Source organism: Misgurnus anguillicaudatus, chromosome 19 (genome assembly GCF_027580225.2).
Source record: "Misgurnus anguillicaudatus chromosome 19, ASM2758022v2, whole genome shotgun sequence".
Taxonomy (NCBI): Eukaryota; Metazoa; Chordata; class Actinopteri; order Cypriniformes; family Cobitidae; genus Misgurnus; species Misgurnus anguillicaudatus.
The window spans coordinates 48,972,140-48,991,699 of record NC_073355.2 but is presented as its reverse complement, the minus strand read 5'-3'; the positions used below and the strand labels follow the sequence as shown (position 1 = coordinate 48,991,699).

The 19,560-nt window shown below is 38.4% G+C and overlaps 2 protein-coding genes across 4 annotated transcripts in view; both read right to left on the bottom strand.

Moving 5' to 3' along the window:
• LOC129422198 (uncharacterized) overlaps window positions 1–19,560 on the bottom strand; it is a 261,102-nt gene that overhangs the window by 74,401 nt on the left and 167,141 nt on the right. The gene's annotated exons all lie outside the window — the stretch shown is intronic.
• On the bottom strand, window positions 448–18,125 carry LOC129422174 (uncharacterized). Its single transcript, XM_073857929.1, has 5 exons — window positions 18,024–18,125; window positions 16,811–17,134; window positions 16,458–16,638; window positions 11,261–13,282; window positions 448–3,381 (listed from the first exon to the last, which is right to left on the bottom strand). Exons 1-5 carry the CDS (start codon window positions 18,123–18,125, stop codon window positions 2,114–2,116), a joined length of 3,897 nt encoding a protein of 1,298 aa, XP_073714030.1. The 3' UTR covers window positions 448–2,113.

Genomic DNA, 19,560 nt, shown 5'->3' with positions numbered 1-19,560 from the left:
ATCTATATATATATATATATATATATATATATATATATATATATATATATAGATATATATAGATATATAGATATATGTTTGTGTATATGTTTGTGTATATGTACATGTGTATACATATGAATGGCCCCTACGCTAATTGGGTTTTGTTTTTCTTTCTTTATGTCTCGTCCTTCTCTCTGAGGACAATGAGACAAACAGACCCAGTTCCGGTAAATGTGAAAGTCGGCACATCTCTGACCCACCGGCAGACCTTCAACGTGATGCCCAGCTGATGCATGACCAACGACCACCGGCAGAACCCGCTTAACCTCCGCCTAATCTCCTTAATCGTTTCAATGTATATATAAATATATCTCCCAAGGGTTTTTCCCTCTTATGACTTTTTTTTACTTCCCAGGCTGAGCTCTTGGGCTTAACTTAGCACCTTCCCCTTTACGTTACATTAGCAATACGCACGCTTATAATGTTGATTCATAGCCGCAGCAAATTTAGCTGCTTGTGCTATCTGTCGTTTTTCTGTGCTTTCCACTGCTTCTATTAATGTAAAGCTGCTTTGAAACAATCACCAATTGTGAAAAGCGCTATATAAATAAAATTGAATTGAATTTAATTTTTTGCTTGTTTTATGCACAAATACATTTGATATTTTTGGTCTAAAAACTAGACTTATTTTCTTGGGTCGTTTTGCTCATGAAGAAAAAGCATCTCAATTTAAGAATTTTTAGATATTTTTACTGAAAACAAGGCAAAAATACAAAAAAAAGTTTCCTTAAAAAATATTTTTTTGCAGTGTACTGTCATATCAAAAAGACAGCGCATCAATTTCAAAGTAAAAATTGTTTTTATTCAGGTAAATGGAGGTTTGCAAAAATGTGCATGATGTAGCAGCACATTTGATTGCGGGATGCTTATATGACTTTTAAAAATCAACATAATTTGGTCAAACCTCATGTAGTCTGTCCAATAAAATTTCATCAGCAGCAAGTATTGGATATCTCAATAACTTCCCACCATCTCGACAGATGTGGGTTTCAAAAAGTGGTCTCAATATGGACTTAATTATCTTCACCAATTATTTCACAATGACACCTAAATCATTTGACCAGATTAGAAAAGAATTTACACTCCCAAGGTCTGAATTTTTTAGATACTTACAATTATCCTTACAACAAAATCATGAAAAAACCCTCTCCAGTAGAATTGCTTTTCAAAGAAATACAAAATGGACATGCAATCAAAAAAAGAATTTCTGGAGTATATTTATTATTTCTATTGAAGAACCCAAATAATACATTACATATAAAGGAGAATATACATATAAACAGTTCCTCTGGAAACTTGGGAGAAAGTTTGCAGTGAGGTACACCTTGTGACCAACTCTAATAATTGGAGGGAATTCAAATGGAAGATAATAACCAGATTTTTCCGAACTCCACAGACAATTTAAAAATGGAATCCTTCGTGCTCAGACAAGTGCTGGAGAAACTGTGGCCAGCATGTTGGCAACCAAACCCATATTTTATGGTCATGTCCAAAATTAAGAAATTACTTGAAAGATATATTTGATGCCCTTAATGAAATCTTCCATTTTGAAATCCCAGAAGACCCTAGAATTGCCCATCTGGGTGTGCGCCCAGAGGGCTTTGAGGGTAGAGCTAAAATATATTTATTACAAATTATTTTTGCTGTGGCACTAAAATGTATTACATCCCTCATGTGTTGTTCTCTACTTTTTTCTTTTTCTCTCTTTTTTTCTATGTATTTAGTTATGTATTAATTTCTACATTTCTAGTTTTTGAATAAGTTTATAAACTATGGGGCCACACGATTATGGCAAAAATCGTATTTGCATTGAACTGGAAATGATATATTTGAAAAATACAATGAATTGCAAGGCTGCAGAGAACGGTGCACCATTGCAGACTTATACTGTATACTACTGAGCATGTAAAGATATTATATCAGTCAGTTATGTTAATCACTGATATTATAGATATTACAGTTATATAGTCACTGATATTATAGTCAGTCGTGAACTAAATTGGGCCGGTCTAAGGCATAAAACTCCAGGGCTGAAAATGAGTCGCACTCCGGCCCTGCACATGAATGATTTCTATTGAGTGTGAAATTTTGCATGTTTTTTAAGGGTAGCTTTTGTTTTGAAACTCTTTTCACACTCATGGCATGTGAACGGTTTCGCTTTAGTGTGAGTGCTCAAATGTGCATTAAGGTTTGTTTTTGTCTTGAAACCTTTTCCACACTGTTGACACACGTATGGTTTCTCTCCAGTGTGAATTCTCAAGTGTGCATTCAGGTCAAATTTCATTCTAAAACTCTTTCCACACTGTTGACATGCAAACGGCTTTTCTCCAGTGTGAACTGTCATGTGTCTCTTAAAGCCGACTTCACTTGTAAAACCCTTTTCACACTGAGAGCATATGTAAGGTTTCTCTCCAGTGTGATTTCTCATGTGAATCTCAAGTCTCGTTTTATCTCTGAAAGTCTTTTCACACTGAAGACATGCGTGAGGTTTCTTTTCACTGTGAATCATCATGTGTCTCTTAAGGTGATGCTCCATACTGAAACTCTTTCCACACTGAAGACATACGTGAGGTTTCTCTCCATTGTGAATTTTCATGTGTGTTGCAAGGTTACTTTTATTTCTGAAAAATTTTTTACACTCATGGCATGTGAACGGTTTCTCTCCAGTGTGAATTCTTGCATGTATCTTAAGGCTGGATATAAATGAAAAACGCTTTCCACACTGTTGACACGTGTAAGGTTTCTCTCCAGTGTGAATTCTCAAATGTATCTTAAGTGTACTTGCAGTTGTGAAACTCTTGTCACAATGCTGGCATGCGTGTGGCTTTTCCCCACTGTGAGTTTTCATGTGCAATATAAGGCCTGATTGAAAGGTGAAACTCTTTCTGCATAGTTGGCACGTGTAAGGTTTCTCTCCAGTGTGAATTCTTGTGTGTATCTTAAGGCTAGATTCAACTTTGAAACTCTTTCCACATTGTTGACAAGTGTAAGGTTTCTTTCTGGTGTGAATTCTCAAATGTCTCTTAAGAACACTTGCAGTTGTACAACTCTTTTCACAGTGATGGCATGCATGTGGTTTATCTCCAGTGTGAATCCTCATGTGTGCTTTAAGGTTAACTTTTGTTCTGAAACTCTTTCCACACTGTTGACATGTGAAAGGTTTCTCTTCACTGTAAGTACTCTTGTGATCTTCAGGGCATTCATCTTCACTGAAACTCTTTTCACACTTTATTTCTTCTGTCTTCAGAGTTTCTTTCTGTGAAACATTATGGTTTATTTTTACAATCTGATGTTTCTCATCCACTTCAGCTTGACTCTCCTCTTTCACTTCCATCATATCTAAAATAAAGACAGTAAATAGTTCAGATTGATAAACCAGAATGTCAAAACACATTTGAGATTGTCATGTATTCATGTTATTTTTAATGTGAAGTACATTATGTCATTTCTATTGTCAATTTCTGCTCTTGTAGTTTAACTCTTGTGCTGTGTTCAAAACACTATAACACTTCTGGTGTTTCCAATATCACTAAACATTGGATTCTATCTTTTTGTTAACTTTTGTTAGGACTGGTTTTGTATTTTTTTTTTAAGTAATTAATCATCGGCCTAATTAATCTGAGCTCATGCACCTCAATATCGTAGTGAAAATAGCATTATCTGTGAATAGAGTTGCAAAATTCCAGGAATTTTCAAGGCTGGCAACTTCCCATGGGAATTAACAGGAATATATGAGATTATGAGAATTAAAGGTACTGCAAAGTTTTCTCACTGGTGAATGAGACATGAGACGTGACCGTCTGATCTGTGCATGTTCATGTGTTTTGAAAGAGGCGTGACTTTGGTAGGGTAACACATTTTGAAAAATGCTAACGGTAGCCTCCTAGCAATGAAATCCCGATCCCACCCTCAAGTCAAATCGCCAATAACACTTCCAAAATAACCAACATAAACAACTGGTTTACATCAGAATTAGTTTAAGCACACGTTCGGTTGTGTAGACGTAGTAACTATATCGTTACGCTAATCCGTAAACGAACACAAATTTCATAAGCAACACAATGTTTCATCAAAGTAGAATATCTGAATCCATCTCAATACAAACATATCGCGTACCTACCTTACCAAAATAAACAGTGACATGACCCTTTGCCTCCTGCAGCTGTTTGCATCTCGTGGTAAAGCAGTAAAGTTACCGATGTTAATTTGGGTTTTTGCTCTTGCTGATCCAGGCAGTTTTTGCTGCTGTTGTTATAAAAGATGCCTTTAGTTTTGTGGCTCCATTGTAGGTTGTCATTTCAGCAGAAAAGTTTGCTGTTCTCGCTGTTTACAGACAGGAGGTGAGCGCACATGAACGCGCCGATGACGTATGGTGTCTGCGTGGACTCGCTGCGCGGTGGGAATTCAAATTGCGCTTACGTATGAGGGACAAAAAAGGAAACGTCCGTTTGGACCAAAATCTATGGTTGGTTGAACATTTTTTGGTCCTACGCCTTTCATAGATGACAGAAATTTCTACAAATACATTTAAACAACTTAACACAGTGATTGCTATCAGGATGTGAGGAGACTTTTAACCAGCATAACTAAAAATGTTTCAGAATCAAATCTGTTACACTACCTTTAATGGAAATAAACTGTGAATTTGAAAAAAGTTACAGAGATGCCTAACAGGGAAGTTAAGTGTACTTAAAAAAACTCTTGCAGCATAATTGTTTAAAACTATTAATTATCTTACTCTTTGCGCGGCACGTGAGCATCATGCGGCCTGGCAAGCTTTTGGCTCACATGGCAGTAAATAATACAGTGATACGATCATGCAGGCATGCGGTTTTCTTTTTTTTTTTGCTCTGGACGCTAACTTTGTTAGAAAACCATACCCATTGTATCAAGACGCGTGTCAATAAGCATGTTCAACTGCATGCATCGCTTGCACGTATGACATCAAAATACAGTGAGATCAGACTGCTTGTTATGCAAACATAATGCTTTCGAATAGGGGATTATCACGCTTCCGGGTTTCTTTGGCGGGACTTGTCAACTTTGTGCATGTCCACTTCTGGCACAGTTAGGTTAGGTATCTAAAATCCTGTTAGGCAGTGGTGGAATGTAAGTTAACGAAGTGCAAATACTTTGTTACTGTATTTAAGTAAATTTTCCACGTATTTGTACTTTAAGTAAGTAGAATCTATAGTGCATACTTTTGACTTTTACTTTGTTACATTTTGCAACAAATTATCTGTACTTTTACTAAACTACAATTCTACAACACCATCGTTCCTTTACGTACCTTTCTCAACAAATTTTCTGTTCAATCTGGACAAACAGAACTGGCATCACGATCCACCGGAAGTGGACATGCACAAAGATCGCAGAAAGGGAAGTACTACGTAGTTTTGGTAAACCATTCTCTCCATGCATGTGAAAAGATAAGTAACTGAAATGCGTCTGCCCTTGTGATGTCCAATACATGTACAATTAACTGTTTCCAATGTATGTGAGACATTACCTGATAGTATAGAGAACAGAGATATAAATAAAGTTTAGAAAACAGAGAATCACCATTGAGAACTGAAATCTAGGCCTAATGGCCTGAACCCCAGAGCTCATGGAGACCAACCCGAAGAAGAAGAAGAGGAATAAAAGAGAGAGCAGACCCACCAAACATATTCTTTTATGCCCTTGCCTTGACCATTTGACTAAACCTAACATCATACATTCAAACTGACCAATCAGAAGACCACCTTTAACCCCCAATGTGCTGAATAAAGAGCTCTGCCAATACTCTTTGATCACTATCAGTAAGCACAGGAATGCAGATGGTACAGGATGGAAATAGGGGTGAAAAGTTGTGACGGAGTACTAAATTCCTACAAATTCTACAACTAAATTCCTATTTCAATCCTACACATGCTATAATAAAATATTTATATGGTATTATGAGCTAGAACTTTACATAAGCATTCTGGGGACACCAAAGATTTATTTAACATCTTAATCTCTTGTGAAATGTCCCCTTTAATTTATTTTTGTGAAAAAAAAAGAAATATATAAAATGCAAAAACCTTGCTTGAATGTGGTTCAGGCAACACAAGCATTTTAAGGGGCAATACGGAAATTTTTTAATGCTGGGTACACACCAAAAGATATTTTACATCATAACATTTAAAAAAAATGTGATAGACCACAAGCATGAGGATAAAAATGTCCTAGATTTAACCGTTTTGTTCCTATAGTGTGTGGTGTGCAATGATGTGTCAAAGACAGCACACCACACACGGACAGATTTTCAAACAGACGGCAGACGCTCGACTGTGAACACAGGAAATCTAGCAAAATCTTGCAATGTTTCTCGGGTCCAAACGTGACTTTACAGTAAACAAAGATGGCAAACAACAGGCATAAAGAAATGTCATTAAATACACTGGACTGCTTTTTTTACATCTCTGGTTGTCACAAAGGCAGAAAGCCTAAATGTGCATGTGTTGTGGAGACAAGTAAGTGAAGAGCGACGCAATAGAGAGACGCAAAAGAGAGACGCAAAAGAGAGACGCAACGCTGCTGCATGCATTGGAGCTCTGTCGAGTTCATCATCTAAATTTTATTTTCTTACTATCTTGTTCCCATCTATATAATATAACGTATTAGTTTATCAAAGGAATACTTTACCGTGACGATTATTAAACAGTATTACTAAGCGAAACGATTTATCACTAGTAAACACCCAGTGTTAGCATATAGCCCACTAGCATCAACAAACGGTGCCGGCTCAAGTTAGCATTTGCTTATGTCTGCTTACTGTAAATCTGCCTTACGGACCGCATTCGGATGAACGGAGACCCCATCGCCCAGCATGAAAGCAGTAAGACTCCGCTTTTTATAGTAACCTGCACTACTTGCCACATGTACAGTTTAGCTTCTGCCGTTAGCACAGAGGGGTTTACATTCACTAAGTGTATTGAAGTAGTAAGGCTGACTGAGAAGGTTGCAGAACTAGAAGTGCGCATCCGAACGCTAGTTGAGGACAGTAAGACCGCTAATGTTAATGTTACAAACACTGTTTGGGGTGCCTCTAGTGTTAAGTGTAATACACATGGCTCGGTTCTGACATCAGAGTCAAGGCGGCAGACTAACTGGGTGACTGTCAGGCGGCATAGTCGTACCCGGGGCCCACCAGCTCACGCTCCTGTAGTAATTTATAAACAGATTCTCCTCCCTCAGCAATACACCTGCTGATATGTCTGTTAAAAGTGCCCTGATAATTGGTGATTCTATTCTCAACAACATGAAGATTGAGACACCAGCCACCATAGTCGAATGTATACTGGGAGCCAGAGCGTCATGACATTAGATGCAAACTTAAAGTGCTGGCTAATGCTTGCCTTGTCTCTACCTATCTCAGCAAGCTTATTAAAGAAAAACATAACAACCCTCGTTTAGCAAAGTTTCAAAACTGACTAGAAACAAAGAACAAACAGAAACCAGTAGCAAACTCCAACACAATAGTAACTACTTCATGAACGTCTTTACTAAGAAAATAACTGTTATTAGGGAAAACATCGAAGCTACACAAACAGCCACTGCTCTACCCAATAGTACATTTGATACTAGATTACCATACGAACATCTTGAGTCATTTAAACCTTATACAATAGTAGAGCTCTCTAAATCCCACAAAACTACTTAAAGAGGTATTCCCTGTAGTGTCAGACCCAGTACTAAATATCTTTAACTCATCGCTAGACTTAGGATACGTTCCAACAGCTTTCAAACTAGCATTATTAGACCGCTCATTAAACAACCACACCTTGACCAGGGAGATCTTAATAACTTTAGACCAGGGATGGGCATCGAGGGCCACAGTCCTGCAGAGTTTAGCTTCAACCTTAATCGAACACACCTGAATGTCATTTCCAAACAGTCCTGAAGACTTCAATTAAATTTTTCAGCTGTGTTTGATTAGGGTTGGAGCTAAACTCTGCAGGGACACTGGCACTCAGGACCAGGAGTTGCCCACCCCTGCTTTAGACCAATCTCAAATCTCCCTTTTCTTTCTAAGGTATTAGAAAAAGTAGTGACAAGCCAGCTATGCACATTCTTAGTGAATAATGGTACAACCCCAAAACAGAAAAAGTTGGGACACAGTAGAAATTGTGAGTAAAAAAGGAATGGAATAATTTACAAATCTCATAAACTTATATTTTATTCACAGTAGTATATAGATAACATATCAAATGTTGAAAGTGAGATATTTTGAAATGTCATGCCAAATATTGGCTCATTTATGATTTGATGAGAGCTACACATTCCAAAAAAAGTTGGGACATGTAGCAATAAGAAGCCATAAAAGTTAAATGTACATACAAGGAACAGCTGGAGAAGGACCAATGTTTAGGAATAGGAATGTTGTCCCATTCTTGTCTAAAACAGGCTTCTGTTGCTCAACGGTCTTAGATCTTCTTTGTCGCATCTTCCTCTTTATGATGCACCAAATGTTTTCTATGGGTGAAAGATCTGGACTGCAGGCTGGCCATTTCAGTACTCAGATCCTTCTTCTACGCAGTCTTGATGTTGTAATTGATGCAGTATGTGGTCTGGCATTTGTCATGTTGGAAAATGCAAGCAAGGTCTTCCCTGAAAGAGACGACGTCTGAATGGGATCATTTGTATCTAGAACTAGGATAAACCTTTCAGCATTGATGGTGCCTGTCCAGATGTGTAAGCTGCCCATGCCACACGCAATCATGCAACCCCAAAACATCAGAGATGCAGGCTTCTGAACTGAGCGCTAATAACAACTTGGGTTGTCATTGTCCTCTTTAGTCCGGATGAAATGGCGTCCCAGTTTTTCAAAAAGAACTTCAAATTTTGATTCGTGGATTGTGTTCACTGACAATGTTTTCTGGGAGTATTCCTGAGTCCATGTTGTGATTTCCATTACAGTAGCATTCTTGTATGTGATGCAGTGCCGTCTAAAAGCCCGAAGATCACGGGCAACCGGTATGGTTTTCCGGCCTTGACCCTTACGCACAGAGATTGTTCCAGATTCTCTGAATCTTTGAATGGCATTATGCACTGTAGATGATGATAACTTCAATCTCATTGCAATTTTTCTCTGGGAAACTCAGAAAACTATTTTTCCCTGCAGCATTTGGGGAATTGGTGATTCTCTGCCCATCTTGACCTCTGAGAGACACTGCCACTCTGAGAGGCTCTTTTTATACCCAATCATGTTGCCAATTGACCTAACAAGTTGCAAATTGGTCTTTCAACTGTTCCTTATATGTACATTTAAATTTTCTGGCCTCTTATTGCTACCTGTCCCAACTTTTTTTGAAATGTGTAGCTCTCATGAAATCCAAAATGAGCCAATATTTGGCATGACATTTCAAAATATCTTACTTTCAACATTTGATATGTTATCTATATTCTACTGTGAATAAAATATAAGTTTAAGAGATTTGTAAATTAGTCCATTCCTTTTTTACTCACAATTTCTACTGTGTCCCAACTTTTTCTGTTTTGGGGTTGTATGTATGAAAAGTTCCAATCAGAATTCAGGCCCCACCATAGCACAGAGACAGCACTGCTTAGAGTTACAAATTACCTCCTTTTAAAATTCAATCGTGGTGAAATCTTAATCCTTATATTACTAGACCTTCGGGCAGCCTTTGACACAATAGATCACACAATCCTACTCAAAAGACTAGAAAACTATGTTGGTATCAGTAGTCTTTGTTTATGTAAATAAGGAAGAGTCATATCAATCCCTGGTTAAATAGGACGTACCACAGGGTTCCGTTTTAGGTCCTATCCTATTCTCGTTATATATGTTACCTCTATGAGACATTATCAGGAAACAGAACATAAGTTTTCACTGCTTTGTGTATTATATCCAGCATTACATCTCGTCACATCTAGCAAAACCCACCAGTTTTCTAAGCCAACAGACTGCATTAGCGATATTAGGGACTGGATTGCACATAACTTCCTTATGCTAAACTCCAATAAGACAGAGATACTTATTATCGAACCAAATCGCTCCAAACATAATTTGATAGTTTGTTGGAAGGGGGGGGGGGGGGTCGGCCACAACTCAGCCCGATTATCTTTTGGTGTGTACCCAGCTTAAACTGCAATTCATCAACTGGCTCGCTACAAAAGAGAGTCTATCCCCATAGACTCTCATGTTATGATAATTATCAAATAACAGACTTCAAATGAATAATAAACAAAAATTAATTGATGAGACTGAAGGGCAGAGCAGCTGCACTGAGACAGCGGCAAATTTCAGAAGGACTTGCAGAGATGAGGTTGCTCTGGGTGGTGTACACAGCGCTGACTGCCCGCGGATCGACTTGAACTCAAATATCCAAAATTTTCAGAGAAAATGTTAATATAGGTGCTATCTTTACTAACTGACCACGGATTTGAAGTTTATTCATCTATATTCTCGACTAAACGGCTACATTTTATGACACAAAAAAAGTAATATTTCAAATATTGTGCAGACTTTAAGCTCCACTGACGTTGACGCGAAATGCATTCTGGGAAATTTTTCTGTCGCAAGTCCACACAAGTCACCTCCTGATGCATTCTCGATAAAATGAGTGGATCAAAAACACATTCTGAGATGTTATGTGAACTTGACTTGATGTGAACTTGGAATTGGAACAGTACTTGGGCCGCAATTGATGATGTTTCACAAGAACACAAAATGAGAAACGGTCCCAATCTTTTTTGCCATACGCCATTTTTGGCTTTTGTATGCATGTAGACTTTGAGTAAGGATCCTCCAGACAGATTTATTAATAAGACCTCATCTGATTTCTAAACTTTGTGCCATATCCATCATCATCATCATCATCATCATCATTTAGTTTTATTTGAGCATCTAATACATAAAATCAACATAATAACAAATTTCATTACAATACAAGTAAAGACAAAAAGAAAGACAAAAAAAGAGAAATAAAGAAAAATAGAAATGATGCTCAAAAGGGGTAGGTAGAAGCTTAAGCTTATTAACACCTACCCCCTTTTATACCATTAAGCCGCAATTACATTTATTAACCAATAAGACAGTCGTCACATGTTTATGCTATCCTGTTCCAGTGACTGTACAATCAACAATAATTGCTCACAACCCTTCTATTAAGACATGAAAAAAAAAAACTCTTCAATAAGTACAAGAACTGTTGACACATGAATGTTTTCTACTGATTGTGAAATCTTGCGTGTTTTTTAAGGTTAGCTTTTGTTTTGAAACTCTTTTCACACTCATGGCATGTGAACGGTTTCTCTTTAGTGTGAGTGATCAAATGTGCACTAAGGTTTGGTTTTGTCCTGAAACTCTTTCCACACTGTTGACACACGTATGGTTTCTCTCCGGTGTGAATTCTCACATGATCATCAAGGGCACGTCTTACTGTAAAACTCTTTCCACAGTGATGACATGTGAAAGTTTTTTCTTCTGTGTGAACTGTCATGTGTGATCTAAGAGTGCCTTCACTTGTAAAACTCTTTTCACAGTGAGGACATATGTAAGGTTTCTCTCCAGTGTGAGTTTTCATGTGAATCTCAAGTCCACGTTTATCTATGAAACTCTTTTCACACTGAAGACATGCGTGAGGTTTCTTTTCGCTGTGAGTTATCATGTGTTTCTTAAGTTGACACTCCATACTGAAACACTTTCCACACTGAAAACACACGTGAGGTTTCTCTCCTTTGTGAATTTTCATGTGTGTTATAAGGTTACTCCTACTTCTGAAACATTTTTCACACTCATGGCAAGTGAACGCTCTCTCTCCAGTGTGAATTCTTGCATGAATCTTAAAGTTACTTTCAGAAGAAAAACTCTTTCCACACTGAGAGCATATGTAAGGTTTTTCTCCAGTGTGAGACCTCATGTGAGTCTTAAGTTTACCTGCTGTTCTAAAACTCCTTCCACACTGATGGCACGGATGTGGTTTCTCTCCGGTGTGAATCCTCATGTGTATTTTAAGGTTGGGATTTGTAACAAAACTCTTTCCACACAGATGACAAGTGTAAGGTTTCTCTCCAGTGTGAATTCTCAAATGTTTTCTAAGGTTACATGCAGTTATAAAACTCTTTTCACAGTGATGGCACGGATGTGGTTTCTCTCCAGTGTGAATCCTCATGTGAACGTTAAGGTTCATTTTTATTGTGAAACTCTTTCCACACAGATGACATGTAAATGGTTTCTCTCCAGTGTGAATTCTCATGTGTATCTTAAGTTTAACTTTATCTATGAAACTCTTGTCACAGTGATGGCATGCGTGTGTCTTTTCGCCACTGTGAGTTTTCATGTGCCGGAAAAGGCCTGAGTTAAAGGTGAAACTCTTTCTGCATAGTTGACAAGTGTAAGGTTTCTCTCCAGTGTGAATCCTCAAATGCTTCTTAAGGTCACCGGCAGTTGTAAAATTCTTTTCACAGTGATGGCATGCGTATGGTTTCTCTCCAGTGTGAATCCTCATGTGTTTGTTACGGTCACCGGAAGTTGTAAAACTCTTTTCACAGTGATGGCATACGTGTGGTTTCTCTCCAGTGTGAATACTCACATGTTTGTTAAGTTCAACTACATTTTTAAAACTCTTTTCACAGTGATGGCATGCGTGTGTTTTTTCTCCGGTGTGAATCCTTACATGTAAGTTAAGGCTAACTTTTGTTCTGAAACTCTTTCCACACTGTTGACATGTGAAAGGTTTCTCCTCACTGTGACTACTCATGTGTGTTTTAAGGTTATCTTTTCTTCTGAAACTCTTTCCACACTGTTGACATGTGAAAGGTTTCTCCTCACTGTGATTACTCATGTGTGTTTTAAGGTTATCTTTTCTTCTGAAACCCTTTCCACACTGTTGACATGTGAAAGGTTTCTCCTCACTGTGATTACTCATGTGTGTTTTAAGGTTATCTTTTCTTCTGAAACTCTTTCCACACTGTTGACATGTGAAAGGTTTCTCCTCACTGTGAGTCCTCCTGTGTGTTTTAAGGTTATCTTTTGTTCTGAAACTCTTTCCACACTGTTGACATGTTAAAGGTTTCTCCTCACTGTGAGTCCTCTTGTGATCTGCAGGGCGTTCATCTTCACTGAAACTATTTTCACACTTTATGTCTTCTGTCTTCAGAGTTTCTTTCTGTGAAACATTATGGTTTATTTTTACAATCTGATGTTTCTCATCCACTTCAGCTTGACTCTCCTCTTTCACTTCCATCATATCTAAAATAAAGACAGTAAATAGTTCATACTGATAAACCAGAATGACAAAACACATTTTAGATATCATGTATCCATGTTATTTTAAATGTGAAGTACATTATGTAATTTCTATTGTCAATTTCTGTTCTAACTCTTGTGCTTTGTTCAAAACCCTATAACAAATGTCCTATAAATGTCTGTAAAACTTCCTTGTGCTGTGTGTAAGCTAGTGCAACAACATTATACCAGTGTAAATCAAATAAACTTACTGAGAAAACATTTAGGTGACATAATTTAAAAACGTTTATACAGTAGCTAGCTAGCCAGAATATCAGATATCTAAATGTAAGCTAGCACCATTATAATAACTATAATAATGGTTATTACGTGTATATGTGTTTGTATGTTTTTGTTTATATGTATTTCCCTAAATTTCCAAATAATTCCCATTAAGTTTCCAATTTGGAGTATTTCCAAAATTCCTCAGATTACATTCCAATAGAAAGTTTCTGAAAAATTTTTGGAAACTTTCCACCCCTTTGCAACCCTATCTGGGAAACATTTTGGCAATATTAAATAAAATCTGACAAAAATTTGCAGTATTGATCACACTAGTCTACTTTAATGTTGATTTAGGAAGTTTGTTTTAAATTGCTTTTATTCTGTACACTATGGCACAGAGTCACACTTGTGGTGTTCTTGTTCAAAAATAACCGGCCATTTATAGTGAAGGTGGAAGATCCCAAAACCCAGAATGTTTTTTTCTGAAACAGAGAGCAAAGTAAGACTTGTGCTGCCCCCTGTCAAAAATAAGGCCCTGTTTACATTAGAGCATTTGCGTTTAAAAACGGCATTTTAAAAAGAATCTTCATCCACACTACATACGACCATAAACGCATGAAACATGACCAATCACGTAACTGGGCATGCGCAAAAAAGTGTAAAATAACTAACTCTAATAATAGCTTACTTTTAGTGCATTTATGCAGCCTAGGGGTGTGCGATATTGACAAAAAATTCATACCTGGATCCTTTTCCGGCAATTAGAACAGACACTCTTTCTGAACCTATAAAAATGTTTTGGGAAAGTCTTATATTGTTCCAGCTCCCCCCTACAACATAATATAATTAATAGGTTGATGTTATAAACCAAACAGAAAGGTCTTTATGATTTAAAAAAGGAAGCATTCAAGTGAACAGCACTAAACAGTAGCGAACTTGAAGCAAAAATAAATTTTAGCAAATGCAAACTTCAATCAAATATAATACGAGGTGAAGTATAGCTTTAGCCTACAGCAATGCTTACTGCATTAATGTAGGGAGTTCCTCTCCAGCCATTTCACGTGATTATATTTATAATAGTTCATTGTTCACAGTTCATATTTAGGGCCTGAGCACACGTCAGAAGTGACAAAAATGTACACGTGGTATAGGCTTCAGAAGTGAGCATGTAGAAATTTCTCTATAGCACCACCTGCAAAATTTCAAGAAAACAGCCCCCCGCTAGGAAAAAGGTACAGATAAGAAATTTGGTAGGATCATCTATCAACCCAAGACCTACAAAAAAGTATCTTGGAGCTAAGCTATAAAACCCCTGCTATTTTGAATTTTCACTGTGATTTCTGTGCAAATTTTGGCATTTCCAGGCTTCGTACTTTACCAAACTCCTCCTAGAGATTTTATCAGATCATAACCATATTTGGTCAATCTCATCTAAAGTCCTTTGCAATGTTAAATTGTGGAGATCTTGACTTTTCGTTGGAGGGTGTGTCTGTGGTCTGACAAATTTAGGCGTTTTCGTTCTAATTCAGGCTTACAATGTCAATTCTGACCCACGCTTCACATGTTTGATAAGAGTCCTGGCCGGAACACATCAACATGACAATTTTCAGTTATAGTCATAGCGCCACCTAGAGGCAACAGGAAATGCCATGTTTTGTTGGTGAATAGCCACCATGTACAAACAAAACTGGTTTGGACTGGAAAATTGGTAAGTAAAATGGTAGGTCCCTTCAGGGGGTCAAAAGAACATCTGGAAGATATGTAGAGTTCATTAAAGATAAAAAATAAAAGGAATCATGTCTTCGGAAATTAACTGTCTGTACTAATTTTAACATTAAAAAAGTCTCATACTGTATATCTGGCACAGAGGTGGGTGCAATACACTACATCCAATGATAATAGGGGAAGGCTGTAACACAAAATAATGTTCTACTGTGACTGTGCTAATAACACTTTATGGAGTAATCTGTTCCTGTCACTTGCAATCCTTTAGAAGTGATTTCAGTGCTAGACCAACATTTTTTTAGATCACCTGAGAATCTGTACCTCTCAGTCAGATATTTCTCATGCCTTAATGCTCGTCTACACATTGACCTTGTTACGTACATACTCGAAGCCGCCTTTCAACTTCATCAGACATTTTTTATCTCAACAACTGCATTAATAAATGTATTCATCAAACCCCTGACAGCAGTCTTCATAATAATACTAAAATAACAGCATGCATACTTCAATGAATGACATTATCTTTTTTAATGCAGGACCATGAAGTGACTAAAACACATTAATATCTAGTAGGATTGACAGAGGAACTAGCCGATTAATCTGAAATGGTATAGTCTGCTATAGTCTGATCTGTACTTGGTATGGAGCTAGACTCTGTTCATGTTGTGGCTGAGAGAAGAATACTGTCAAACTAAGTTCAATTCTGGACAATCCCTTTCACCCACTAGGGTGCTGGCCAACCAGAGAAGTACATTTAGTCAGAGACTGATTACTGCTAAGTAAGCGTTTTAGAAGATCTTTTAAACGTGTGGCCATTCGGCTGTATAACTCCTCTTTGTAACTGCTGAGACAGTGCACTATTGAAGTAAATTACCCTTTTTTATATTGGTATAGTATATTCATTTTTTATGTCTTATCTATTCATTTTTAAAATGGTTGATTGGCATATTTAAATGTATTATTTTATTTCTTTTATCTTTCATTTCTATAATTGTAAAATGAAAGCAATTTCCCCCTGGGATTAATAAAATTCTTTTAATTGAATTAATTGTTAGGCTAGCAGCAAAAAGAACATCTCCATAGTAACTTAATGTAGATTAATATTGCCTCCCTTCATGAAACCGAGCCAATTCAGCCAGGATAACTGGAAAATCCCAGTTTAATCCTTTATCTTGCCTTTGTGCAATACCCCTCAGGTCTTCTCCAGATCCTTCAGTTTTTGGGACTGTTACAGGGAGTTTCAGCTCCCTCCGTAGATTTTCTATTGGGTTCAGGTCTGGAGACTGGCTAAGCCACTCCAGGAAATTGAAATGCTTCATACGGAGCCACTCCTTAGATGCTCTGGCTGTGTGTTTGGGGTCATTCTCATGCTGGAAGACAGAGTCACAACCCATCTTCAATGCTCTTATGGAGGGTTTTTTGTTGCCAAAAAACTCACGATACATGGCCCCTATCCATCCTCCACTCAATACGATGCAGTCATCCTGTCCCCTTTGCAGAAAAACAGCCCCAAAGCATGATGTTTCCACCCCCATGATTCACGTTTGAGATGGTGTTCTTGGAATTGTACTCATCCTTCTTCCTCCAAACACGGTGAGTGGAGTTGATACCAAAGAGTTCTATTTTGGTCTCATCTAACCACATGACCCTCTCCCATTCCTTCTCTGGATCATCCAGATGGTCTTTGGCAAACTTCAGATTGGCCTGGACATGTGCTGGCTTGAGCAGTTGAACCATGCGCACCTGCAGGATTTTAATCCATGACGGTAGCCCTGTTTTACTAACAGTAACCTTTGGAACTGTGGTCCCAGTTCTCTTCAGGTCATTGACCAGGTCCTCCTGTGTAGTTCTAGGCTGTTCCCTCACCTTTCTCAAGATCAGTGATACTCCACACAAGGTGAGATCTTACATGGAGGCCACGCATGTCACCCTCCACATTTAGACGTGCTCTGTGTTTTGTTTTAAGTACTTTTAAAGTTGAAAAGGCAGACTCGCAAAAATAAGTGGTTGCAAAGGGAAGAAGGCATTTCAGAGCACTCTCAGCTAGGATGGGAAAGTCTTTTCTTACATACATCCAGTAGTTAGAGAGGGAAAGAGCCTAAAATTTCATTTTTAAATCCCATGAAGAAGTCCTCTCAATCAGCCCCTCCTGTGATTTTTAAGTCCAGACAAGAGCCTACATCATAGGCAAATGGGTTTCTTACCCATATCAGATGGGTGCTGTCAAGGTCAGGGAAACAGTCTTTGAAATATCCCTGGAGGTGCTCCAGGTGGGATTGTATCAGTGGAGAAATGGTGTCCATCTCACCACCAGATGACAGCAGCTCTTGGTGTAATAGTGGGAACATTTGTGTTATTCGCTCCTTGAGCTTGTTTTACTACAGGGTAATCTTCAGGGAAAAAGCATGCACTTTGTTTTGCATACATGCACTATGTATGTGTCACGCCCTTGCATGCTTTGGTTAAGCACATTCAGATGACAAAAAATGTCAGCCATATATGCAAGTTTTAGAATCCAGGCTGCATTTTAAAACAGTCAGCAAGCTGATGTTTTTCAGACAAGAGAAATTCTGCAACCTCCCTCCGCAACTCATACAAACAGTTCAAAACTGCTACCCGTGAAAGCCAGCGTACGTTTGAGTGAAGTGCAGTCCATCAAAACGGGCTCCCATTTCTTCACACAGAAGAGCAAACAGCCTGTGTTTCAAGGGGCTGCTTTAATGAAGTTTACTACTTGTATCATGTCCTGTAGTACCTGATTAGGCTCATCATCTAACCGTTTAGCCACCAGTGCATCTCGATGGAGCATACAGTGTGTGAACGCGGCATTCAGGGCTTTCTGTTTGATGAGAGCCATCACCCCACTGTTCTTTCAACTAGCTTTGCCAATAGTCTTTGATCCCTATTAAGCCCTTTTCACACAGACATTCTGGAAAATACACAGAAAAGGGATCCTGGATTTTTCCGGGATCCTTAGATTGTTTGTTCATTCACACTGCCATGATTACCCGGCATCTGATGGTCCCGGAAAGACACGTGACCTGTTGAAAGTCTCGCCCTATCTTCTACGCAGCATCTGAAGTTTGTTTTTATGTATTATTTCTCTCTCCAGAAACCACTCGTGTGCATTTTTGTTTATGCGCTGTTCTAATGCTGGTGAATGATCTCAGCTTTTGAGTGGATATTTGACAAACTCCTTGATCTCTGCTTTAAGGGGCTGGACACACCAAAACTTTTAAACGCGCTGAAAACGCCTTGAGGACGCCGAATGCCAGCTGTTTTTCAGCTGAGTGCCAGCTTTCTTCAGCTAAGCGCTTTGGTAGCTCTGATACGTCAGCTGTGAGACGGTTGGTTGCTCTGATACTTGTCCCACCCCACCTGCACTGTGATTGGACGGCCGCGTGAGAACTGACATTGACGAGGGGAGCTATTCTTCCAAAGTTGAACATTTCTCAACTCTCTGCGTTCAGCGCTGAGCGCGGAAAAACCGCCGGCTGCCGGTTTTCAGCGCGGAAGAAAACCGCTAGCTGCTGGCTTATTTGAAAAACGCAGAGTTTCCATTGAAATGAATTGAAAACATGTGCCGGCCGCGGGCGTAAAAGCGTTGGTGTGCACGCCCCCTAATACAGTTTTCAGACTTTTCTCATCGTGATTGTTTATATGCATTTAAAACCTGTATTTTGAGGAGCTGAACGATATATCTTGTTGGGATGACGCGCAGGAATTTTCGTTTATCATAGCTCAAATGAGCACGTGACCCGATATTCTTTTATGCAGCTGAATGATCTCAGTTTCAACGCAGTAAGTGACAAGCTAACTTACCTGATATCTGCTTCAGTCCAGTTTGATGACATTTCTCGTCGTGAATGTTGTAAGTCCCTCATTTTACCAAAGGTCTGTGTGAATGGGGTTTTAGTAAGCACAGAAATGCAGATGGTACAGGATGGAAACGGGGGTTGTGACAAATTTCTACAATTACAATACTACAGGTCCATTCTTTTTGTCAACTTGTTTTCCTTCAGTTAGGCCTAATTAATCTGAGCTTATGCATCTAATGTTTTTGTGAAAATAGTATTATATGAGAATAATTTGGGTAATATTAAATAAAATATGACAAACATGTGCATTGTTAGGCCATTATAGGGGGGCTTTATTGTTTTATTTCATTGACTATGGACCCTGTAAAGTAGCCCTGACCGCCCCATTTAACCCTCTGGGGTCCGACCATTTTGGGACACTGTCAGAGGTTCTGACATGCTCTTACATTTGGTCTTTTTTCAGTTGCTTTAAAA